The sequence below is a fragment of the Amblyraja radiata genome, chromosome 27, assembly GCF_010909765.2.
Source record: "Amblyraja radiata isolate CabotCenter1 chromosome 27, sAmbRad1.1.pri, whole genome shotgun sequence".
Taxonomy (NCBI): domain Eukaryota; kingdom Metazoa; phylum Chordata; class Chondrichthyes; order Rajiformes; family Rajidae; genus Amblyraja; species Amblyraja radiata.
Window position 1 is genome coordinate 16568888 of NC_045982.1, and position 27679 is coordinate 16596566.

Genomic DNA, 27679 nt, shown 5'->3' on the forward strand with positions numbered 1-27679 from the left:
CAAGGATAGATGGAAGGAATGGGACTGGCACAATTTCTTTGGCATCAATTCCAAGGGATGAATAGCCTCCTTCTGTGCAACAATAATTGAGTGATTCCAGAATGAAAGCCTGCTTCTGTTATGAAAGCCGATCACTTACTGTGATAGTGGCACAATGAATAAATTACCAAACGAGGAGCAGAGAGACCTGGACTAACAGTTCAGAGACCGGTTTAAATTTCACCATGGCATCTGTTAAATTTCAATTCAGTTAATAATGTAAAATTGAAAAAAAAACTTCAAGACCGACTAGTGGTATCTAGTACTAACCTGTTTTGACATATCCATCAGATTCTTTAACTTCCTACTGTGGGTAAATCTGTTATCATTACACGATCTTGCCTACATGTGAAACCTGATCACAGCAATCTTGTTGATTCTTAAATGCACTCCCGAACGATCTAGCAAATCACAGTCCAGGAGAAATTAGGGATGAGCAATAAGGGATGAGCAGTGGTGCAGCAGTATAGTTGCCTTACAGCGCCAGAGACCTGGGTTCCATCCTGACTACGGGTACTTGTCTGTACGGAGTTTGCACATTCTCCCCGTGACTTACGTGGATTTTCTCTGGAATCTCTGGTTCCTCCCACACTCCAAAGACATACAGGTTTGTTGGTTAATTGGCTTGTTCTAGTTGTAAATTGTCCCTACTGTGTGTAGGATAGTGTAAGTGTACTGGGATCGCTGGCTGACATGGACTCGGTGGGCCGAAGGGCCTGTTTCCACACTGTACCTCTAAACTAAACACAAGCGATGACAACATCCTAAAGCCAACAATTTGAAAAAAAAATTATCACAGCATTAGTTTTCTCATTGAATATTGTGAAATGCATAGATTTAAGAGATAAACTACACACTATCTCACCAATCTTATTCATCCATGCTTTAAGATTCTTTGGGATAGTGTGAATATTATTCACTCAGCAAGTGTACAATACAAACACCAATTTCATCATACATTAAGTGAGATGAGAAAAACATTTTTCACACAGAGAGTGGTGAATCTCTGGAACTCTCTGCCACAGAAGGTAGTTGAGGCCAGTTCATTGGCTATATTTAAGAGGGAGTTAGATGTGGCCCTTGTGGCTAAAGGGATCAGGGGGTATGGAGAGAAGGCAGGTGCGGGATACTGAGTTGGATGATCAGCCATGATCATATTGAATGGCGGTGCAGGCTCGAAGGGCCGAATGGCCTACTCCTGCACCTATTTTCTATGTTTCTATGCTTCTATGTTTCTATGTAAAGATTAACTGTGCATATTTGAAGAAATCGCTGCACAATGAAAACAAGTCTCATTCGCCAAAAATGCCGTTTTTATTTTGCATTCTTAAACACAGTTGATTGCACAAATTTATAATGCATTCCACAACGTTTGAGAAAAAAAGACCAATTTTCATTTCATACAACAGAAGAAAACTAATTTACCCATCACATACAAAACGCTAGATAAAGAGGCACAGTGGCACAGTTAGTAGAGCTACTTCCTCACAGGTTAAGTGACCTAGGCTCAATCTGGATCTCGGGTGCTATATGCTGAATTTGCATGTTCTTCCCATCGCTGTGTGGGATATTCTTAGGCACTTTGGTTTCCTCCCCACATCCCAAAAACGTGCATGTTAGGAAGTTAATTTTGAAATGGGTGCTTGCTGACCAGTATGGACAGAGTGGGATGATCGAGCCTGGTTCTGTGCCATGTGACCCTACAGATCTGGGCGGCACAGTGGCGCAGAGGTCGAGTTGCTGCCTTACAGTGCCAGAGACCCGGGTTCGATCGCGACTATGGGTGCTGTCTGTATGGAGTGTGTACATTCTCCCCGTAACCTGCGTGGGTTTTCTCCGAGATCTTCAGTTTCCTCCCACACTCCAAAAATGTACAGGTATGTAGGTAAATTGGCTTGGTAAATGTAAAAAATGTAAATCATGTAGGATAGTGGTGTGTGTAGAGTAGTGTTAATGTGTCGGCGCGGTGGGCCGAAGGGCCTGTTTCCGTGCTGTATCTCTAAACTAAACTAAAGATCCTCATCTATGATTATTCTGAGAAACTACTTCAAAGCCTAATGTCAGATGAGGGTGGTATCTCTCCTGTGTACATCAGAGTGCTTCTCGGTCAGGACAGCATATCAGTGTGATCTGCATCAACAACCTGGCTGATGCATATACGCACGCCTGTAAACCAAGCATCATGCAACAGTAGTCACAAACAGGAACTCATCAGCTACCACATGTGAAAATCAAAGTGGATCAGCCAACACTGCAAGGTGTCTGCCAGCAAAAACAGCAATCTCCATGTTTCTGCTTTGAAATCTTAATCTCAAGACCTGCATTTAGGCAGAGATAATATAGCTCCCAGTATTTTTTGGGTTACTTTTAAAATGTAATTATAATCACCCTTACACCAAGTTTATCTGATTTCTATTTTTTAAGGGGAGCAAGAGGTTGGCATTGTGGATATCATTTTGTGGCAAATGCAAGTTCTGAACATTTTTCATACAAATACCGTTGATGGGACATTACATTTTTTTTTTTAAATTAGGGTGGCACAACAGTAGAGTTGTGGCCTTGCAGCGCCACAGACCCGGGTTCCATCCTGATGATGGGTGTTATCCGTATGGAGTTTGGGGGTTTTCTCCGGGTGCTCTGGTTTTCTCCCACACTCCAAAGACATACAGTTTTGAGGATTAATTGGTTTCGGTAAAGATGGTAGATTGTCCCTAGTGTGTGTAGGGTAGTGCTCGTGCGCAGGGATCGCTGGTCGGCATGGACTCAGTGGGCCGAAGGGCCTGTTACCTTGCTGTATCTGTAAACTTTAGGACTCTAAACTGAAGCACATAGGAAACTGAATTGTTTTGTTTGCTATTTCTGACCATATGTAGCCTAATCCCGTTCTCCAAATTATACCTAATCAGATTTGGAATACAATTTATTTGCCTGCAACTGCACCAGAAACAAATGTTCTTGGATTATTCAAAATATTGCACTCATAGTGTGCTGCAGGAGCTCATAAAATCAAACATGCATTGAGCATCAGCGTTCTAAAGGACAAACTCCCAAAGGCAAATTCTTAAATAATGTGCAGGCAGATATATAACCCACGTGTAACATTTGTAAAGCTCAAAATGTTTAGTTTGGTATAGAGACACAGCACTTTAGTATAGAGATACCACTGAGTCCACGCCGACCATGAACCACCCGTACACTAGTTCTATGTTATCCCACTTTCACATCCTATTTACTAGGGGCAATTTACAGAAGCCAATTACCCCACAACATGCAAGTCTTTGGAACGTGGAAGGATACCAGAGGTCCTGGAGAAAACCAATCTGGTCACAGGAAGAACATACAACTCTGCACAGACAGCACCAGTGGTCAGGATCGAACTCTGGCACTGTAGGGCAGTAGCTCTACCATTGTGCCACTGTGGTCACATTATTTTCTTCTGTGAGTTTCCAAGTGGTGGGCAATTTTTGGTTGCCTTTTGTGACTGGAGTTGAATGAATGAGATAGATCTGTTACTATATTTGTCAATGAATGTTTACATGAATGAATCATTCAGTAAATTATATAAGCAGCACAGTGCCCACAATTGAGACTGGATAAACAGGATAATCAACTATGCAACTCCCTAATTTAATTGATGCATTGGTGGTGAGCACTACAGAATCTAGATTCGGAAATGTGGATGAGACGACTGAATTCCATGTCAAATCAGGTACAGCAAGCAAAATTAAAGGGAAAAGGTAACTGAAAAATTACAATTAAAAAAATGCTTATAGAACTCAAGCAGGTCACAGCAACTATGGAAAGAGAGTCAATGGTTTAGGTCAAATCCTTCAACCGAAGTAGGAAAGTGAAAACTTTTAGGTTTCTGCGAGGATGTGGAAGGATAAGACAAAGGGACAATAACATGTTAGGTGTGGTCAAAGTTGTCAAGATCACTCAGATTCACAGAGCTGTGGTTGATAGTTTAGTATGTACAACTAGGGAGAGAGAGCGCGAGAGAACAAGAGGGAGAAAAAACAAAAGGGACATTTTAAACATAGATAGATAATATTTTGGGTTGAGATCCTTCTTCTGGTTCGACAAAGGTTCCCAACCTGAAACATCACCTCTCCATACTGTCCAGAGCTGCTGCCCGACCTGTTGGGTTACTCCAGCAGTTTGTGTCCTTTTGTGTAAACCAGCATCTGCAGTTCCTTGTTTCTACACTAGAGCAAAGGCAATCTGTGTGAGAGTGAGGTAACAATGTTGATTTGTTTGTGAATATAGTTCAGAGATGTTGCAGAGAAGTGAAAGCAAAAGGAGAATTTTGGAAACTTTTGGTTTCAGTTCTCTCTCTACACATTGTACTTTGTACTGTGTGAAAAATACACAGCAGTTGTTTGTGCACTGCAACAATTCCCATTGAGACTGCAACAATTCCCAACACTGATCATTGCCAATAAGAACAAGAGCAGTGGACACATGGGAAGAATGCCATCTGCAGGAATCACACTAAAATCATTTACAAATATAATTGTGGTAAGAGTCTGCATATTATGGAGTCTTAAAACAAAAACAAACTGGTGGAGGGACTCAGTGAGTCAGGCAGCATCTGTGGAGAGAAATCAGTCTATAGGAGGGTCCTGACCTGAAATGTCATCTATCCCTTTCCCTCCACAGATGCTGCCCAACTCGCTGACTTCCTTCACCATTTTATTTTCTGCTGCAAATATAATTACTCTTCTTCCGTCATGAATTTAAATCATGGAAGTTCCAAACCTACATGGACAGTTCCTGACCAGAAGGACTACAGACATACATAGCAGTAAATGATGGCAACCTTCTCTGGGCAATGCCCACATCCTACAAATGAATAATATTTAGAAGACTAGTTTCTGATTAAACCATGCCTTTCATGAACTGTATATAGAACTACAAAATTCAAATTAACATTTTCCTTGGAGAACCAATCAATGAGATCATGAATAAACTTGGTTTTATTCAAAGATGGGATATGGGGGTCACTGTAAGGGTCCATATTTATATCTCAAGACTTATCTGGCCTGAGAATATGGGCGTGACCCACCTTAGTGAACTGTTGCTGTAATTCTGATCAACATTGCTGAATAGAGTGTTCCAGCATTTAGGACCTTAATGAGCAGTCAACAACATATTTCCAAGATTGGACAATGTGCAACTTGCAGATTGACAGCTTCCCTCATCCTTTGATGATTGAGAGTGCAAGTCTGGGTGGCTGTGCTACAGGAGTAGTAGTGCTGCAAGTTACTGCAGTCCCTTAAACAGATGGTACATAACGCAGGCATGGTGAGGCAGTGATGGTGGAGTGAATATTCAGGATTGGGTGCAGGTCAAGCTTGCTGATCTGTCCTGGATGGTGTCAAGCTTCTCGAGTATTGTTGGATTTGCATGCACCCAGGCAAGTGGAGAATATTCCATCATACTTCTGAATTGGGTCTTGTCGATCATGGCCAGCCTTTCTATTTCACAAACAAAGTCATTCACTGAACGAAACCCTGCTTTGTGTCTTCTGTTGTATCCAATGTTGCTATGGCTGGCCATGTTGCCGTTCTGGTCAATGGTAACCATGACAATGTTATTGCTAGAGAGGTCAGCAATGGTAATGACAGCGAGTGTCAAAGGTAGTTCGATGCAAACGTTTGCTGCAGATGTTTATTGGCCATTTAAGGGCAGCACAGGGCACAGCTGCTGCCTCACATTGTCAGAGACCTGGGTTAAATCCTGACCTTGGGTGCCACCTGTGTGGAGTTTCTCTGTGACCATGTGGGTTTGCCCCAGGTGCTCCAGTTTCCTCATACATCCCAAAGACATGCAGATTTGTGGGTTAATTGACCTCTGTAGAATTGCCCCTAGTGTATAGGGAATGGATGTGAAAGTGGGATAACATAGATGTAGCGTGACCAGATGATCGATGGTCAGCGTGGACTTGGTGGGGCAAAGGGCATGTTTCAATGGTGTATATTTTAATCAATTCAATCAGTTGCCTGGTACTTTGAGGCTTGACTGGAACACCATAATCAAATAACGTCATTGTTAAAGTGCTCTCTCTCCCTCTTTCACATCTCCCCTCTGGAATTCAACTCTTTGCTAAATTCCATGGGGGAGACCACTCGAAAGTTGCTGTGGAGGTTAACGCATCGATTGATACTTGTGCAACGATACTCTATAAAAACACACAGCAGCCACTGATACTTCAAACCCCTCCAAACCAGCCACAGAGAGTGGGACATCCTGCTTGGTCCCATCGTAACTAGGCGGGGGAAGACAATGAATAAATGTTCATGCCAATGGGGTCTCATCGACACCGTTCATTACAAGCATGGTTACAAGCATCGAGTCATTTGGTGCATTTGCTGACAAGTGGACAAAATGAACTTATGGACGTCAGTAAAAATGGAATTGGTTCGTAACCAGGGGATGGCCTGAACTTGATTGTTGACAGCACATTCTATATTTATGACAGAGAAAGGGAGGAGCATTTTGCCCTATCAACCACAGGAAGAATTATGAAGAATCTTAATAATAACAGCATCAAAAAAATGCTTGAACACTCCATAGCTCAACAAGAGATATTTGCACAATTTATCTTATAATGCTTAATTGTGACACTCCATGAATCCTTCCTAAAATACCTACAATACTTATATCCCACTGAAGCAGCATGTGACCACAGAATTGTTATCAGACGAAGCAGCCTGCAAGGCTATTTAGAGGAGGGTGAGATACACAACTATTTAGGGCCTGATGAAGTACATTAGGATTCAGCCCTTGCTTGACATAACTTCTGCACGAGAATGATAAACAATTACTTTTAGAAAATAATCTAAGTAAAAACTATTTCAAGACTCTCTGCCCGAATGTCACAAGGATAATTAGATTTTTAATTGTGTCACATTAGGTGTGGATATCAATGCTTGCTTAAAAACATTGATCAGGAAAAGTTTCTGACCACCTAAGAAAAGTCAAGAGAAGGATCAATGAGTCTTATTTAGTCAGGGAAACTTCTAGTATTTGCACTTGCTCTTCAGAATTAGTGCATTATAAATGTTTGATAAACGACCATTATTTGAAATGGCTCCACAAATAAAACTTGCTGTTAAAAAAATCCAAGTGAACAAAAGTGGATCACTTTCGTTAGTTCAGCAGGATGGACATAATTTAATGACGTGCTTTCAGAATCAGCACTTGTTTCGAAACAGTCCATGACAAAAAAGATGAAAAACCACTTGTTATTGTTTGGAAATTATTTCACAGTTCTCAATTTTATTTCATTATTTTCTTTTGGAGATATGCATTATCTTTAACTATAAATATTGACTTTGTGTATTTCTCAGATGGGCAGTAAATAACGATGCATATTGAACATGGAACAGAACAGGATCAAGCCCTTCAGCGCACATTATCCCATGATGTCGTCAAACTAATATGCTCTTTCTGCGTGCGATCCATTTCTCTCAGTTCCCTGCATATCCATGTGCCTATCTAAGAGCCTCTTAAACACCACTATTGTATCTGCCTCACCACCACCCTGGTAGCACATTCCATGGCACCCACTGGCCATGGAAAACTTGCACTGCACATCTTCTTTAAACTTTGCCACTCTCACCTTGAAGCTATGTCCTCGAGTCTTTGACATCGCCACCCTGGGAAAAACATTCTGACTGTCTACCCTACTCATGCCTCTCAATATTATATACTTCTATCAGGTCTCCCCTCAAACTCTGATGTTCCAGAGAAAACTATCTAAGTTTGTCCAGGGTCTCCTTGTAACTAATGCCCTCTAATCCATGCAGCACTCTGATAAATCATGTCTGCACCCTCACCAAACTCTCCACATCCTTCCTGTGATGTGCCGACCAGAACTGCACGCAATACTCCAAATGCGACCTAACCATAATTCTATAAAGCTATAACATGGTTTTCTGACTCTAATGTAATAGAAATTAGTATAAATTTAGAGAATTAGATGGAATGATAAATGTCGCTTCCAAGCACGTCCAAAAATAGGAATATTTACAAAGAGGCAAAGAACAACAAGCCTTCCGATACAATAACTCAACTACCATTTATTTAGCAAAGCAGATTGGGTAGTCCATAAAATTAATTAAATAAAAACAGCATTTTCCAATACATTAATTCCACATTAAATGTTCATTATTTGATTAAGAAAATAAGGACCTTTCAGAGCATACATGATCCAAGAAGTCAGACCCTCCCAGGAACCCTACATATAAATTTATGCTTTTTAAACAATCAACTTGAGATGACTTAAACGCAACTCTGTATCAGAAGATCATGGTTTTGTTTGATGTTACATCAAAACAAATTTTCTTCAATCAACAGACTAACTGCATCTCCATTGCAAAACAAGCCAACGCCTTGTTAAAAATAATTTCTGAAAAACTGGCAATTATGAGTCATTCGTATAGGTCTATCACGAATCTTTCCAACCTCCAGCCAAAAGTCTGAAGAAGGGTCTCGACCCGAAACAACCATTCCTTATCTCCAGAGATGCTGCCTGTCCCGCTGAGTTACTCCAGCATTTTGTGTCTATCTTCGCCGCAAATTCAATGTATGATAGAGCTATAAAATTTTCTCGACAACAAATAGATCTACAATAATATTAGGCAAAAACAAAGAATTGAAAGTAAAAGTGGAAAGCTACCAGACGTGTCCCAAAAATTAACAGAGAAATGAACGGTGTCACCTTCACTGTTATTTACTGTTGAAAAACAGCTTCAGGTATAAAAGCCTTTTGCACTGGGCCCCTCCCAGTTAAACTGTACCTTTATTAGATGTTTATTGATCCATTTTGTGAACGTCTTTTTCTGTACTCTGTCACGCTCATCTGCAAAAAAACATAAGAAAATAGGTTATTTTACAATTTTAAAATATTCCATTTAAATATATTCAGATATGTAATTTATCAAATTAATTAAGATCTGCATAGGTTAAGCAATGGAACTCTTCATTGTTATCAATAATATCTGCTGAATTATTAACTTTGTCAGAGTGGAGATCTATACCAAGCCTTTTTTACAAAGGTATCATATTAATTTTGTGCTTGGGTGTAACCCTGGTCTCCAAATAAATACATTTCCAGACACGAGGTGCTGGAATAAGTCAGTGAGTCTGGCAGCATCCCTTTTCCTGATACTGCCTGACCCGCTGAGATATTCCAGCACTAGGTGCCTTCTTTGGTTAATCAGCATCTGCAGTTCCTGGTTTTATACTCCACTTTGAGAATCCTTATATTCCATTCAAACAGCTATTCTCAAGTTAACACAAAATGTCAGTTTCTTAAATGATGAATGGCATTCTGAAATAGTGAAAAACCACATTGGGAACATGTTTTATGTATTGTATTGTGTACTACATTTTAAGAGATGCCTATAAAAAAAGGAACAAAATATTGTGAATAGTGGAAAACTGAAAACAACTACAACTGAAATACAATTTGAGAAATAATCAATATTTTAAATATCTTCAAATCCGTGACTATCTGAAAAAATACACAAAAGACTATCATAACATGCCTCCAGACTTATTGGATGAAGCAATGAAGACAAAGGCTGAATCAGCAAATCTAATATCATACTTATACAATACTATTTTAAATATAGAAATACCTACAACTGATGGTATTAGAAGAGACTGGGAACAAGAACTAGCTATAAAATTTTCAAAAGAGAGCTGGGATAAACACTTATTATATGTGCATAAATGCTCGATCAACGTACGACATACTCTAATTCAATTCAAAACATTACATAGACTATATTATTCAAAAACTAAAATAAATAAACTTTTCCCCAATGTCTCACCCACTTGTGATAAATGTCAGTCTCAAGAAGCTACCATAGCGCACTCTTTTGTTTTTTGTATAAAAATCCAAAAATTCTGGAACTAAATATTTGAAATCTTCACAAAATTAATTAAAATAAAACTTGTACCAAAAGCAGAATGGATCATTTTAGGAATAACGGAAGGTAACCCCGAACTAAACGTGTTTCAAAAGAACTTACTTAATTACGGGCTAATAATGGGAAAAAAGCTTATACTCAAATTCTGGAAAAATGCTCCAATACCAACAATAAAAATGTGGATTTCAAACATGTTCGAAACATTACACCTGTAAGAGATGAGACTCCTCCTAGCAGGCAAAGCAGACCACGTCCAAAAGACGTGGTCTGCATTTATGGAACTATTACAAGCATAAGGTGCAATAGTAATTTAAAAAATAAATGGTACCAGGATCTGGTAACGGGGGGTAAAAAAACAAAACACGGTTGGTATATCCTTTTTTGCGGAGTTTTGTGTAATAATAGAGCGATTGTTTCTCCTTTTTTTTTTTTTCTTTTTTAGGGTCTATTTCCTTTCTTTACTTCCTTCTCTAACTTCTTCTCTAAGGGGCTTTCTTTTCCCAACACTTTCCTGCACCTTCACGACGCTTGCTCACTTTCCTTCCTTCTTTTATTTCTATCATTTTTAAAGCTCGAAAAATGAAGTAGTACAACAAATGTAATAAGATATATGTGATGTGTATTACTGTAATTTACTGTACTTCTAATTTAAAAAAAAAAAAATTTAAAAGTATAAATGCTGGAATTACACAGTAGATCCAGCAAAATATGAGATAATAGACTTTCCACTTCTGGTCAATTATTTTCCTTCCAAGACCATCATATACATTGGTTTGCTCTAAATAAAATGCCGTTTTGCACAATGTTCTGATTATAATTGAGAATTAGAGCCCATTATATTTTTATTTCTAGGGGGTCTCCATAATAAATAATGTTAATCCTAATTGACAAGGTTCATCAGTAATTTATTGCCAGAAACAAATGTGACTTTAATTAACAATGTCTGGTGTCAGAAATTTCAAACCAATACTGTTAAAGTGCTCTCTGGTTAAAATCAAAGCGACAGCTTTAAGACAGAATAGAAGTTTTATTTTGCATCTGTACGATTTGTAACCAGAATATTCTTTCCCCTCCCATCTTAAACTCTCATTCTGAAGCACAGAGTTGAACAAATTACATGACAGAAAATTTGAGGACAGGAACTTGAATGTAGGAATTAAACTGCCATATACAAGATATTGTAGCTCCTTCACTAGACTACAGTTCACTCAACCGAATACGAACTGTGTGGTAAAACAAATGGCCACTTGTATCCCAACCTTCTCACTTAGGATCACCATCTTCAGTACATACTTAAAAACACAAAGGCCCTTGTATTTTCCCACACGGCCAGAAGACAGGACCAGGTGGGCCGCAGCCTATTGAGGGAACTGTGTGGTCGCTGAGCCCAGCCTCTGCTCGCCTCCAGAGGACTGTGGCACCAGAGCACAGGAAAGGAGCATGGAGAGAGCTGCTGATGGCGGACAGAACAGCAAGGGCCAGTAAGAGAGTGCACCAGAGTCGTGCCTTCCACGCCCTCAAGGTCGTCTGTGGGGGCGCCTCTGGGACACAAAGGCTGAAGATGGCCGGGTGAGGAGAGGGACTACCCCGGATGGAGGCAACGGCTGGAGGCCCTGCAGCAGCCAGGGGCTCACCTAGATAGGGCGCCACTCCAGAGGACCAAGCGTGTGGCCGGACTGGACTTTGAAAATGGCGGCAAAACCTGGTGACATGCATGTGGCCTCAGTGGGGTGTTTCTATGCCCTTTGTAGTAATGTGTGCTTAGATTTGGCTATATTTTACTGCATTGTATGTAATTAAAAAAAAATGTCACTGTATGTCTGTATACGTGATGATAAAGAACTATTGATTATAATCAATGTTACTTAAAACATTTTGAAATATCTAGTAGAAGTTCATTGTCTGTTTGCTGCTCTAAGTGCACAAAGCAGTAACATGCATATATAACTCCTCAGAGATTTCGCTTCCATAACTTGTGTTATTGCTCGCAGCAGAGATAAGTGCTTAACCTACAAAGTTTTCCAAAAATCCAGCAATATGGATTCTTGACTTGGTCAAGAAGCAAATCCCAGTGAGTGATATTTCTATTTAACAATCACATGCAAAACAAATTAAAAAATTCAGTAATTAGTTTGGATCATGCTGTATATACAATCAGAATTTCCCAATGTGATTCAAATCTAATGTTTTAAATATGATATGATAAAAAGATATAATCTTTTTAATTCTGCATATGAAAACTAATTTGTATTTAAAAATGAGGTTCAACTACTAGATCGAAGAGTCTTACACACAGCAAATCAAAAGTCAAACCATTTTCCTGCATTTCGCCCCAAACCTAATAATTCATATACATTTGGCAGGATTACTTTATTAATTAAAAGACAATTTCTCAAACTTCTGGCACAAGATTGTGATCTTGCACGTTTCTATTTCAGTATGTCCTAGATTTCTCGTGTCAATCATTCATGTGTTGAGTATTTGACGAGAGAAACCTTCCAAGCCTTCTTGCAACACAAATTATGCTTTTCCATAATGAAATTAGAATAACTATAAAGTAGAAATACAAATAAATTAACCTGGTTTAAAGTAGCAAAGCACAGCTTGATGGAAGTCTCCACACACAGAACTTGCAAACATGCTGAATTGCACAATTGTATAAATTCTGAGCAGTGACTTGACCCAAATTACTTGGATAATAGAAACATAGAAGCATAGAAAATAGGTGTAGGAGTAGGCCATTCGGCCCTTCGAGCCTGCACCGCCATTCAATATGATCATGGCTTATCATCCAACTCAGTATGACAGGTGGTAGCTCACCAAATTCCTCATGAGGGAAGCTCTCTTCAGAAAAATGGCACCAGCATATAGTTTTAATGCCCAACCTGGTAACCAGATCAGTAGAATAAGTTATATATGATCTTGTTTAGGTTGCAAACTGATTAATGATAATCAGAACCAAATTCATTATCTGAAGGAGTCAGCAAACCTAAAAGCCAAATAATCTAAATTCCAAAGGATTAACATTCCTTATTTATTAGAAAAAGTTCCCAGTTGTTCAATGAACATGATGTTTATGAACAAGACCATGCTGCTAATCTAACTAATCCGGTATGCCCGCAAAAGGGCCACAACCCACTATTCCCTGCCTGTTTATGAGTTTAAATGTATTTTACGCATTGCTATAGCATCTGCTTACAACCCGAGCTAAATGCAAGCTGAAGCGACCTCCCACTGTGTAAAAATAAACTTGCCTTGTAAATTTCCTGTAAACTTTCCCCTTCTCCCCGCATCCTCTATTTGACATCTCCATCCTGGGAAAAAGACCGACCATCTAGCCTAACTAGAGGTCTTGTCATCGTTACAGTGTGTGTGTGTGTGTGTGTGTGTGTGTGTGTGTGTGTGTGTGTGTGTGTGTGTGTGTGTGTGTGTGTGTGTGTGTGTGTGTCTGTGTGTGTCTGTGTGTGTGTGTGTGTGTGTGTGTGTGTGTGTGTGTGTGTGTGTGTGTAATGGAGGCAGATACGATAGTGGTGTTTAAGGAGCTTTTAGATAGACACATGGAAGTGCAAAGAATATGGGTCATGTACAGGCAGATGAGATCAGTTTAACTTGACATCATGTTCAGCACCAATATTGTGGGCCGAAGGGCCTGTTCCTGAACTCTGTGGCAAACAGGAAGCAAAGAGTAGGAGTAAACGGGTCCTTTTCACAATGGCAGGCAGTGACTAGTGGGGTACCGCAAGGCTCAGTGCTGGGACCCCAACTATTTACAATATATATTAATGATCTGGATGAGGAAATTGAAGGCAATATCTCCAAGTTTACGGATGACACGAAGCTGGGGGGCAGTGTTAGCTGTGAGGAGGATGCTAGGAGACTGCAAGGTGACTTGGATAGGCTGGGTGAGTGGGCAAATGTTTGGCAGATGCAGTATAATGTGGATAACTGTGAGGTTATCCATTTTGGTGGCAAAAACAGGAAAGCAGACTATTATCTAAATGGTGGCCGACTAGGAAAAGGGGAGATGCAGCGAGACCTGGGTGTCATGGTACACCAGTCATTGAAAGTAGGCATGCAGGTGCAGCAGGCAGTGAAGAAAGCGAATGGTATGTTAGCTTTCATAGCAAAAGGATTTGAGTATAGGAGCAGGGAGGTTCTACTGCAGTTGTACAGGGTCTTGGTGAGACCACACCTGGAGTATTGCGTACAGTTTTGGTCTCCAAATCTGAGGAAGGACATTATTGCCCTAGAGGGAGTGCAGAGAAGGTTCACCAGACTGATTCCTGGGATGTCAGGACTGTCTTATGAAGAAAGACTGGATAGACTTGGTTTATACTCTCTAGAATTTAGGAGATTGAGAGGGGATCTTATAGAAACTTACAAAATTCTTAACGGGTTGGACAGGCTAGATGCAGGAAGATTGCTCCCGATGTTGGGGAAGTCCAGGACAAGGGGTCACAGCTTAAGGATAAGGGGGAAATCCTTTAAAACCGAGATGAGAAGAACTTTTTTCAGACAGAGAGTGGTGAATCTCTGGAACTCTCTGCCACAGAGGGTAGTCGAGGCCAGTTCATTGGCTATATTTAAGAGGGAGTTAGATGTGGTCCTTGTGGCTAAGGGGATCAGAGGGTATGGACAGAAGGCAGGTACGGGATACTGAGTTGGATGATCAGCCATGATCATATTGAATGGCGGTGCAGGCTCGAAGGACCGAATGGCCTACTCCTACACCTAATTTCTATGTTTCTATGTTTCTCTTCTATATCAGGTTGGCTCTCAGCCTGTGACACTCAGTGAAAATAATCAAGGTTTGTCCTACGTCTCCTCATAGCTAGAATATTCCAATCCAGGTAACTTCCTGAAGTTCTTCTGTACTCTCTGCAAATCTTTATAACCTTCCTGCAGTCTGGCAAGCAGAAGTGTACATGATACTCCAAAGGTGACATTTCGGGTCAATGACCCAATAACATTTGACATGTTAATTGTTTCTCTTCACAGATGCTGACTGACCCGGAATATGCTTTTTTTAAAAAAATCGCATATTATACATAAGATTATACATACGAACGTAGTTTGTAGTTGGGGTGGGGTGGGGTGGAGGGAACGGTTGATTTCCATGGAAGCTAGATTATGGAAATAGAAACTTGGTTCCAGCATGGATGTTGACATACATGGTCCTGTATTTCAAAGAGTACGTTATTTTGACAAAGTCATGCACTGACTTTGAAAGGTTCTCATTAGTACCACAATTTTAAATAGCAAATATCAAGGCCACAATGAACTTTGTACTAACTTTTGCCAATTAGCTTTAAGTTCATCAAATGCTCACATTAGAGTCAGCTATTCAGCACAGAAACGGGTCCTTTGGCCCTCCTTGTTTGTGCCAATTATTATGACTCTTTAGAGCATGCCCACTTGCTTGCATTCATTTCATGTCCCGCCATGCCTTGTCCATTCAAAATATCTATCAAGATGCCTCTTGAATGTTATTGAACAAATATTAAACTCCCCATTTTGGGTCAAGTACCAATTGGCCACTAAGACGGGCCAGCATAGCGGCGCAGCTGGTAGACATGCTGCCTCACAGCACCAGAGATCCAGGTTGGATCCTGACTCTAGTGTTGTCTGAGTCTGCACGTTCTCCTTGTGATCACGTGGGTTTCCTCTGGGTACTCCGGTTTCCTCACACATTCAAAAGGCATGTGGACTTGTAGATTAATTAGCCGCTAAATAAAATTGCCACTACTAGGTGTGGAGAGTGGATGTGAAAGTTGGATAACATAGAACGAATGCTAATGGGTGATGGATGGTTGGCATGAACTCTGTCGGCCGAAGTGACTGTTTCCATGCTGTATCTCTAAACTGAAGACCATTCTCACTACTTTATACCGCACAACAATTATTCTAAGAAACCTGCTGAGCATGTAATGAGGTAGGATGATCAATGTGAATGTGTCATATAAATAATTCCTCACTGCCACTGCCCTTCTACCTACTGCCCAACGCCCACAAGGAAATAAAGGTCCTGATTATTCACACTTTCTCTCGTCACCCTAATCCCAACTTCAGTTTCAGTAATAATTGCAATATAACCTTGGTCGGATTTAATTAGTCCTTTACAATGTCCCATTGTAATATATTGTTTGCGTATTATTGTGCTGCATCTGAACGCACAGCTTAATCAAAAGCAATAGATAGGTGCATTGAACCTTCGGAGTTTGTACTATGTACCTATTTTCATGCTTTTAATCCATTTTTCAGTATAATATTTAATGCGTATAAAAATGAGAGACAGAAAGACAGAGCACCCATCGACATGCCATCTACCATCTCACATTGCCAACAGCCCACCAAGTAAAACCTCTTCTGACTAAATGCTAACATTCAAGGAATGGTTGTAACAATATTGTTCTGTTTAATGACAAAGACTCTGAGGCGCACTTTATCAAATGAAAAGGGCAGTTAAACAAAGCAGCAATTGTGTTGTTATCCATGATTTTGTGCTCACATTTCTGGTGGAGCTTGAGGGCATAGCCTTGAGAGAGTTTTACGAATGAACCATGGTGGACCGATACGGTCAAGCGCAACTGAAGAAGGGTCTCGACCCGAAACGTCGCCCATTCCTTCTCTCCAGTGATGCTGAGTTAATCCAGCTTTTTGTGTCTATGCAATAACCAAGGCAAACTGGTGGATTATGTACATCGTCTGCTGTTAGAAGGGCCTGCACAAATAGCCACGAGGATATCAGAGTGACTGCAAGAGTTTGATTTTAGGGTATTAAATCGACAACACATCTGCAAGTGCTTCCTTCAGAGCTCAGTAATAGGAAGATGAAAGACTAAAATAAAATTACTACTTTCAGTCTGGCCTTATCTGAGGATAGAAGTTCTGAAGATTGCCAATCAAATCTTGTCATGAGCATGCTTGTAACATGATGGCCAATATAAAATGAACCTTCATTGCATCATTTAAGATAGTATATTAACCTTATTCTGTGCAATTCAATATAATTTCATAAAACCATAAGATGTAGGAATGGAATTAGGCCGCTCGGCCCATTGAGATCTACTCCACCATTCATTCATTCATCATCGTTGAAAACATTATCGACGCAGTGGTGATGGTTTCCGACGGGAACAGTGACGGACAGACTACACATCTCTGTCCTTCCGACCCACCCTCACCCTTCCGCTGCTGGAAGTATAGGATTTTGGTGTGTGTGCATTATTATCATTCCTTACAATGCTATATGCGACAGTGATCGCAACTTCTACTGAAGAGTGGATGGCCGTTGGCTCGCTAGAAGCTCATCCGCCCTTTGACAGGTTTTGTTTTTGGTCCTGCTGGGGGTCCACAGCCCCCTCCTCACCTGGCAAACCAGGTGGGGGAGACGGTTTAGTCGCCGACTATCCGCCCATGGAGCAGGTAGCACAGGATTACATGGTACCCGTGGCGGGGGAAACCCCCCCCCCCCCCCCCCCGACCGCCCATCATGGCTGACCTATTTTTCCTCTGAACCCCATTTGTCCACCTTCTCCCCATAACCTTTGAAGTTTCAAGGTGAATTGCCATGGCTATGTGGAGGATGCGGAAGTAATGACTTCAAAACAGCAGTACACAAAATACTACCTCAATAAATAACTAAGCATCAACCCAATAATTTATTTTTGAAGACGAAAATCATATTGTTTTGAGTAAGTTTGCAGCTAGTATAATAAAGGAAGGAGGGATCTGGCATTAAATCATGTGTCACTTCCCAGTCAAATGGTTTAAAAATAGAACAGTATCATTCATTTTTTTTTTACACATTTCACTTCCCCTCTATGAACAACTGTCAGTGCCCAGTCACAGCTTCCAGATAATCAGGAATTTATTACCCATTTCAAAAGGTGCCCAAATCAGCATAAAACTCATTCACGATACAATGCATCACAACCTAAATGATTACAGGCATTAATTTAACAAAAATAAAATGATTGAATTGGAACTCTCACGAGAAGACAAATTCTGCAGATTTTGTGCCATTTTGTGCAATACTTGAATACCACATATTCCCATGATTAACTATGTAGGAAAGAACTGCAGATGCTGGTTTAAATCAAAGGTAGACACAAATGCTGGAGTAACTCAGCGGGACAGGCAGTATCTTTGGTGAGAAGGGATGGGTGACGTTTCGGGTCGAGACCCTTCTTCAGGCTGAACCGTTCTGATCAGTCTGAAGAAGGGTCTGGACCCGAAACCTCACCCATTCCTTCTCACCAGAGATGCTGCCTGTCCCGCATAGTTACCCCAGCATTTTGTGTCTACCCAGGATTAATTAGATAACTCAAACTTTAAATATTAGCACCAGAATGAAATGATAATTTTTCACAGTCCACTATCTTCATCAGCACCTTGAAAGCTGTGAAACATTAAATGCAAGAACAATTCAAATAGTAGGCCACAGGGCTGCTCAAAATCTGAAATACCAATCACATTATGGCCAATCCTGTGCCTATGACATGTTTTCCCTTTAAATTTTGCAGTCTAAAAATCTATCGATTCACTGTGCATTCACAACCCAAAGTGCAGAACTGCAACCCCCCCACCTAAATACATTTCAATGTCAGTTCCGAGTGACCAGCTCCTTGATTGGGAGATTATGCCCCTCATTCAAGGCTCTTCAGTGAGAGGAAATGACCTTTTGACAGCTACCCAGGCAATCCCTCACGGAATCTTGTATAACTCAGGAGATCATCTTTCACTTTCCTCATCTTCAGTGAAAAAAAACTGCCTCATTTATCCTATCCAATTTTGTTTCATTGTGGGGATAGGATTGAGAGAGGAAGAAACAAAGATAGATTAGAATGAGGAATGAGGACAGAAACTTTTTCAAAAGTACTAAATGCCGTCACTCGAAAGATAATATTCACACTTGCTACTTTTCAAGATTAGTAAATAATACACATTCACGCGTTTCCGAAATTTGAATGGCTATCATGATATTAGCTTTTACATTACAGGATACGATTACATTATACTTCATTATATTACAGTTGTAATATTACCATATGTACAGAAGAAATAGAATGAAAACATTGTACTGACCCATGCAACACATCAAGGAGACAAGACTTGCATTTAGCTCCCTGTCATTGCTGTAGAGACCCCACATGTTTGCTGCTCGTAATGCTGACATGCTTTACTTCTCTCCTGCAAGGTTGAAACTCAAGAGGAATAGAATGCAGTCGGGGGTGTGGTAAGAGGGCATGTGGTCAGTAACAGTGGTAAGTGGTTACAGTGGTAAGTAACTGCCCACTCTGAAATTTCCAGTGAGGATTTGCCCTCTTCTGCTCAAACTGCCTTAGCACGCCGCAGAACTTAGGAGCCCATATTAAGCCGAATGTTGCTAGTGTCTGAGAGAGATATTCAAATTCTGAATCAAAAGTTTAAAAATATTCCATGGATTTATTGTGGTATCTTGAAATGATAGCAGCCGAGGTGAAGATCAGTCTTGCAATAAACAGTAACGATCTGCCACATGCACCAGCACATTTCCATAGTTAGTAGAATATCTTTAAAAAATCCAGACCAGCTTGTTCCAATCGTCCAGTTGCCAAAAATAAATAAATTACAATCACAAGTTGCTTTATCTTCATTCTTCTCTAATAATTAATTTTCCAGTGGCCCACAATACTGAGCTGACTCAGGCATAGAGCAATGTTCACAGGCTGCAAACACTTCCCTTTTCTCTTGCTTCGCCCGGATAACATGGGCAAAGTGCTCAGAGCTATAAATATCCTTCACAGCTCTGGCATTAGACAGCAAGCCTTTAATCCGGGTATGACAATAATTTTCTAACTTCTCTGCTGTCTTCACCTGCAATTTGCTGCAGTGGCTGTGCTGCAATGCTTCCAGTACACTGCTCAGATCAACCTCCACAAAACATGGCAGTCGAACGTCATTTCCTCAAAGCTGATAGTGATTCAGTGAAACACTGAAGCTATAAAATTTAACCGATTTGCTTCAAGCACAAAATAAACCAAATAGTGTGAATGTTAAACATGCTGTCATTTGAAATCAGCAACATTTTTTAATTTTCTATTTTTAAATAATGTTATGTTTTAAAGGCATGATTTTGAGTATTGTCTTCAGTATAGGTCACCATGTTATAGGAAAGACGTTATCAAATTTGAAAGGGTTCAGAGAAGATTTACCAAGATGTTGCCAGGACTCGAGGAACGGATCTAACAGGAGACAGGGTCACAGTTTAAGGATAAGGGGGAAGACTTTTAGGACCGAGATGAGAAAAAAAAAATTTCACACAGAGAGTGGTAAATCTGTGGAATTCTCTGCCACAGAAGGTAGTTGAGGCCGGTACATTGGCTATATTTAAGAGGGAGTTAGATGTGGTAGGTACAGGATACTGAGTTGGATGATCAACCATGTTCATATTGAATGGCGGTGCAGGCTGGAAGGGCCGAATGGCCTACTCCTGCACATATTTTCTATGTTTCTATGAGAGATTGAGCAGGCTAATGCTTTATTCCTCGGAGCACAGGAGGATGAGGGATGGTTTTATAGAGGCGTACAAAATATTGAGAGGAATAAATCGGGTGAACGCATAGTATTTTGCCCAGAGTAGGGGAAATCGAGAATCGGAGGACATTGGTTTTAGGTGAGAGAGGGGGGGGGGGGAAGATTTAGAGGGGTATCTTTTTTTGTTACACAGAAATTGGTGGGTGTATGGAACAAGCTGCCGGAGGAGGCAGTTGAGGCAGGTACTATTGCAACGTTTAAGAAACATTTAGACAGGTACATGGATAGGATAGGTTTAGAGGGATATGGGCCAAAAGCAAGCAGGTGTGACTGGTGGAGATGGGGCATGTTCGTTGGCATGGGTAAGTTGGGCCGAAGGGCCTGCTTCCACGCTGTATGACTCTATGCATAAAGGTGGTGAGAATTCACACGTTTCATAATGCAGTCAAATTCATATTGCATAATGCAGACAAAAAGCCCCATAAAAAACCCGTCTCTCAAGATTTTGCACATTTGCACATAGGACACAGAATTATAAAAGAGCCACGACAGCTAATGTGGACTGATGCTGGGTTGCGATAGGAAACTTTAACAATTCCTATCCTCCAACGTGTACTGCTCAACCTGCCGAGTTCCTCCAGAAGGTTGTTTTTGCTCCAAATTTCACCATCTGCAGTCTCTTGCATCTCCAATATCCTCATTCAATACTTTATGTATTTTGGACATTCTCGTGTATGTAAGCAAATGCAAACTATTTGGAACTGGTGATACGAGTCTAGCTCAGAGGAGGATAATCCTGTGATTCAGTACATACACACCACTGAAATCTTTCAAAATGTCTCCTTCCAAGGGTAATTAATATTTCCAACTTCAAAGTTCAGATCCTTCATTATTGGTGTTGATGCAGTGGTTGAGTAACTGGGCAAGTAACTTGAAGGCCTGGACTAACATTATGGGGAAGCAAATTTGAATACTACTGTGGCAGCTATGCAATTTAAATGCAATCAGTAATAAGAATTTTTTTTTTTTGAATGGCCTTGGTAATACGACCTTGAAACCACCAGTTTGTCATTAAAAACCCATCCAGTTCACTCATGTCCCTTGAGAGGGGTTGGGAGGTGGGTAAATGAACCATTTTAGGATGACGCCCAAGCTGCTGAGTATTTGCGGCCTTGTTTTTATTTCAAATGTTCATCATCTGCAGGTGTTCTCGACTTCAACACACACCTGCAGTAATGTGGTCTACACCCAGCTCCTGTCACAAATTGGCAAGCAAGCCACTCAGCTGTGTCACAACCATGTTAAAACAGAAAATGGGTAAAACCAGATAGATCAGTTTGCATTGATCAAATCAACAAATTCACACACAATGTCAGCCGAGTGTGTTTTACAATGTCCACCTTGCAAACATCTGTGGGACTGTGCCTAAACTGAAGAATCATCTTCCAGATGAATCAAGTTACACTCGATAGTACTTCGTGCACAATGTGTCGACACTATCACAATACCATATACATTCTCTCTCAAGAGTGGCACAGACTAACAAGAGAGGGCAGCACGTCGGTTTATATCCGAGAGTTGTAGCCAAAGAGTCCTCAGTATAGATCCAAGACCCCATGGACTCTCAAGGCATCAAGTCAAAAACAGGCAAGAAATCATTTTGATTACCAACGAGCAACTTTCCTCAGCTGGTGGTGAGCAGCAGTGAAAGTAGCAAGAGTACAGAACATACTCTGGATGGGAGACTTCAAAGTCCATCTTGAAATGACTTGGTAGCACCACTGGCCAAGCTCGTTATGTCCTGGGTACAAAGTGCTGAAGTAACACAAGAGGTGCGGCAGCATCTATGGAGAGAAGGAATGTGTGATTTTTCAGGTCGAGACCCTTCTTCAGACTCAGGTATGTCATGGGTTTGCAGAAGGTAGTTCACAAGCAAATACAAGGAATAACACCAGTCAGGGATGCAAAACAACCAATCTACCCTGTATGACCTCTGTAACTCTGCAAATCATCTGTGGCAGATCATCTGCCTATGACTGCAGTGATAGAAGTGACCAGTACATACTCCATGTGGACACCGAAGATCCATCTTGTGCAGCATGCTATACGAGTAACCTCAGACCATATCTGGCAGCCCAATATTAGGCATTCATAAGATGATACGATCAGATGGGGCAGAAATATATCACACAACATTCCATAATGACATGGCTTGGGACATCCATCGCTCTACCCCTGAAACTCCGACAGCTGATCAACCATGGTTCACTGAGAAGTACTGAAGAGCATGTCTAGAGATGCATCAGACATAACTAAAGTTGATGTATCACCCATAGAAGCTGCAATGCAGTATGTATTCTAAGTAGCACAAGACAGCATTTAGTAGATCCAAGCATGTGGTTCCACACCAATGACCCAGAGCAATGCAAGGAAGGAACTGCAGATGCTGGTTTACACCGAAGATAGACACAAAATGCTGGAGTAACTCAGAGGGAGAGATAGCACCTCTGGAGAGACGGAATGGGTGACGTTTCGGGGTGAGACCCTTCTTCTGACAGAAGAACGGTCTCGACCCAAAACGTCACCCATTCTTTCTCTCCAGAGATGCTACCTGTCCCGCTGAGTTGCTCCAACATTTTGTGTCTATCTTCGGCTCAGAACAATGCTCTGTAGTCCAGCCATACGTCGCATCATGAACGGTGACGACAATTAGACAGCTAAGCGGAGCAGAAGACCCCAAGAGCACCTCGATCCTGAGCAATGTTTCCCTCCAAGTCACACACCATCTGACATGGAAAAGTAGCGGCAATTCTTCATAGATCGAAGTTGCAAGACTTAACTGAGAACAACGAGAGATAACTCCATCAAAAGAATTGCAGAGGTATAAAACTCATCACCATCTTCTCAGGGGGAAGGGAGAATGGACAGCAGATACCAGCCTTGCAAGTAGTATCCACATACTAAGTGTGAATAAAAACAGAAAGTGTACAACATTAATTATTCTATCTTTTAGAGGATTGAGAAGATTGTGCAAAAAGTCAATAATTAACATGAGATACATCTATCACATATGGCTCAGCAAAAATATCTCTACATAAACATCTCCATGAACACATTATCTGGTCATATGCTAACTGAAGGGGTGCAGCAGCATCTATGGAGCGAAGGAAATAGATGCTGCTGCACCCGCTGAGTTTCTCCAGCACTTTTGTCTACCTACGATTTTCCAGCATCTGCAGTTACTTCTTAAACACATATGCAAACTGATCTTTTCGGACATTACAATGGTGATCACACTTCAAGAATATTTTATAGGCTGTAATTGTTGTGCAGCATCGTAAAGACATGAAATATTTTAGTTCAATATGTCTCTATTAATTTTCATTCATTTATTTCATTTTAATAGAGTTGTCTTAGAAAGTATTGTACAATAGGATATTGTTGCAGCAATCAGAAGATTAAGTTGTCAATCTTGGGGCATTAATTTCTTGAAGCATTTGACTAATTCACTTCTTGGTATGTGGGTTTACAGAGCTGACATTTATTAACTTTCATTAGTTGCCTTTGGGTGTTATACTTTATTAAAGTGCTACTTGCACAATTTTGGAGAAATTGTGGCTTAAATGCTTTTTTTCCTAATCCTGCAGAAAAAACGTTTTAACAATCAACCTTTTTAAAATTAACTCTTGAATGGATTTCAAAGGGTACAAAATGGCAGTGATGAATTATAACACATCTGCATTCTATTTCAAAACAGTAAACCATGAATAGGAAGTATTAGAGTTCCACTGAACTTGCCTTGAAATGGCACCTTACACCCAGAATGCTTCAGGTTTAGTCATACAAATGTGACAGCTGCATTTAAAAAAACACCTTGTGTAGAATTGCTCCTTTCTTGTTCATGTTGGCATCAACTGTACCAGTAATCTGAGCTTTTCTTTCCTAATGAATTGGTGGGAAAAAGGTGTAAAATGTTGACTTCAGTTTGAAAGAATCATCTCAAACTGAATCTTTATCAACCTTAATGTTGCAACAGGATTGACTAGAAATTAACCTTATTTGTTTCTGGGCATGAAAACATAAATTTAAATGATTTTTTTAAAATTCCTTTGTAGTGAAATTCCTCTTGCTTATAATTAAACGATTTTTAAAAAACTTGTACCAAAAATATCATCTAAAATGTTGAATAATTGTTATTTGTATTATAATACCTTTCATCTCTGCACCAATGTGTTCCACACAAAACTGAAACCTTAATCCCTGTTTAATGTATCTGGTTGGGTTTGTTCCTCTGCTGCAGCACCATCCCAATAAGGAATGGAAATAAAAGGTGTTTGCATTTGTTTCGTTAGAATTTAAAAGATTTACGGGGGATCTTATAGAAACGTACAAAATTCTTAAGGGGTTGAACAGACTAGATGCAGGAAGATTGTTCCCGATGTTGGGAAAGTCCAGAACAAGGGGTCACAGTTTAAGGATAAGGGGGAAATCTTTTAGGACCGAGATGAGAAAAACATTTTTCACACAGAGAGTGGTGAATATGTGGAATTCTCTGCCACAGAAGGTAGTCGAGGCCAGTTCATTGGCTATATTTAAGAGGGAGTTAGATGTGGCCCTTGTGGCTAAAGGGATCAGGGGGTATGGAGAGAAGGCAGGTACAGGATACTGAGTTAGATGATCAGCCATGATCATATTGAATGGCGGTGCAGGCTCGAAGGGCCGAATGGCCTACTCCTGCACCTATTTTCTATGTTTCTATGTTTCATTGCACGGTTAACAACTCACAGTGAAGTACAGGGGCAACAACTTAAGATGAATAAAAAAAAGCAGGCATCACACCGTCAAAGTTAAAAGTTTATTTGAAATACTTAATCTCTGCTATCAGCCAAATTGTGCTTTACAAGATGGAGAATACTCACCTTTTCTGCCTGGATTGCGTCTGCAGAAGTACCACTGAATAACAATGCTGAGAAAATGCCCAACAACAAATAGTGCAGGCAGGATCCAGGAAGAGCTGGGGTCAGACATTTTCCTCCAACAGTTCTCTGGAAACTAGAAACTGGCTGCAATAGACTCCTCTCGGGCGATGCCTCCGCGCTTAAATTTTGGATTTTTTCATCTATTCAAGGGAATAACATCACCAGCTTCCTGCCTGTTGATGCATCCGGTGCTTAACCAACTTCTGAAAAAATTACCTCTGAAAAAGAGTTTCAATGTCAAGCAGGGGGTTTTTTTGGTGTTTTAAAAAAAAAGGATATTGATATTGAGTAGCCAGCCACCACAATTTACTTGCTCTGGTTAGTCCGATCAGATGTCTAGCAGGAGACAAGTGGTTAGTAACCTGACAGAATTCATGAGTTCAGTATAGATGATACTCATCAATGACTTCATTCATCAGATATTATGAGTAAACATAATTTATCGCAGTCGCTGCCTCAAAAAGGCTGGCAGTATCATCAAAGACCCACACCATCCTGGCCACACACTGATCTCCCTGCTACCTTCAGGTAGAAGGTACAGGAGCCTGAAGACTGCAACAACCAGGTTCAGGAATAGCTACTTCCCCTCAGCCATCAGGCTATTAAACCTGGCTCGGACAAAACTCTGATTATTAGCAACCACTTTCTGTTATTTGCACTACCAGTTTATTTATTCATGTGTGTATATATTTATATCATGGTATATGGACACATTTATCTGTTTTGTAGTAAATGCCTACTATTTTCTGTGTGCTTAAGCAAAGCAAGAATTTCATTGTCCTATACAGGGACACATGACAATAAACTCACTTGAACTTGAACTTGAACAAGTGATTGTGTGGTTATGTTCGATATCTAGAAGCTGCAGATATGCATGCTGCAGAAATCATCTCAGAGAGGTAGCAGTCAGATGGTTAAGCAGAATAGGCAGGTTAGATACTGCAAAGATTACAATTTACAGTGATTGTAATGGCACATCCATTACAACCATTAATTGATGTCTTGGCTAAAAGGTGTTGACAAAACATGATAATGTTTGGGGTGTTTTCGCAGCACAACCTAAAATTGCAGTTTGGAAGGATGATCAAGACAAAAATCAATGATCTAATTTCACTTTGTTTCAACTTTCAGCAATGGTACGCAGCTTGCTATTGCACATGCACATCATATCCTTGACCAAAACAAAGTTATGAAGATTAAATGCTCATTTAGCTCTGTATAGGACCTTCTTCCCCACATGCAGTGCACCGCCTTGCACTTCCAAAATAGGAGCTCTGCGGCCATGAACGTTTAGTTTTCCCAGAACGTTTGGAAAGAACAGCGATCATCAAGAACCTACACCATCCTGGCCACACATTCATCTCTCCGCTGCTATCAGGTAGAAGGTACAGGAGCCTGAAATCTGCAACATCCAGATTCAGGAACAGCTTCTTCCCCACAGCCATCAGGCTATCAAAAACAACTTCAAACAAACTATGAACTGTAACAGCCTATTGCACTTTATCTGTTTACTGATGTGTGTGTATATAAATAAAATGGTATATGGACACACTGATCTGATGACAACAATATACTGTTGTGCTGCAGCAATGCAAGAATTTCATTGTCCTATCTGGGACACATGACAATAAACTCTCTTGATTGTAACTCCAGGCACTTTGATTGTGATGTTCTGGCCCAATGCAGACATCAGGCATGCATAAATATTTGCTTAGAAGCATAATTGTCCAGGTAGCCAACAAAGAACTGGAGAGATTAGTATCAAAGTTAACAGAGTTGGTGGACTTGAATCGAATGGTATTGTCTGTGTCATATCGCTTTCCCATCATTTTACTTGATGCTTGTGCCAATGCAGAAATGACAGCTCCAGTGCAAATTACATTTCTGACACTAAATGACAGGCCAGATTATAAAGCCCAAACCACAAGGTTGGGTACAATATCAGTGCTGTATTGTGGAAGGTCTGGTCATTAGAAATTCACAAGGAGAATAATAAGAACCGACTCAAGCAATAACCTGACAAAGAATCAGGATGGCGATTTGATTTGAGCACCTTTTGTAAAGCAGCAATAATGCCGCAACAATCCTCGAATAATGCTTTGCAATGATCATTGCTTCCAAACCACACGAAAATACTTCCCAATATTTTCTCAGATGCCTCCTGATAAGAGAAGTCACAGGAAAGCTATTGTGGTGAACATA

General features: G+C 40.4%; 1 protein-coding gene across 14 annotated transcripts in view; it reads right to left on the reverse strand.

Annotated features, from left to right (window-relative positions):
* Nucleotides 1-27679, reverse strand: part of macf1 (microtubule actin crosslinking factor 1) — a 437138-nt gene that overhangs the window by 273322 nt on the left and 136137 nt on the right. For 13 of the 14 annotated variants that reach the window (XM_033045293.1, XM_033045299.1, XM_033045287.1 and 10 more), the window contains exon 2: nt 8844-8905. In XM_033045293.1, coding sequence (XP_032901184.1) covers nt 8844-8905 — 62 coding nt within the window. Of the gene's footprint in view, nt 1-8843; nt 8906-19067; nt 19174-27679 lie in introns of those variants that run through there. The other variant, XM_033045285.1, reaches the window with a different exon arrangement.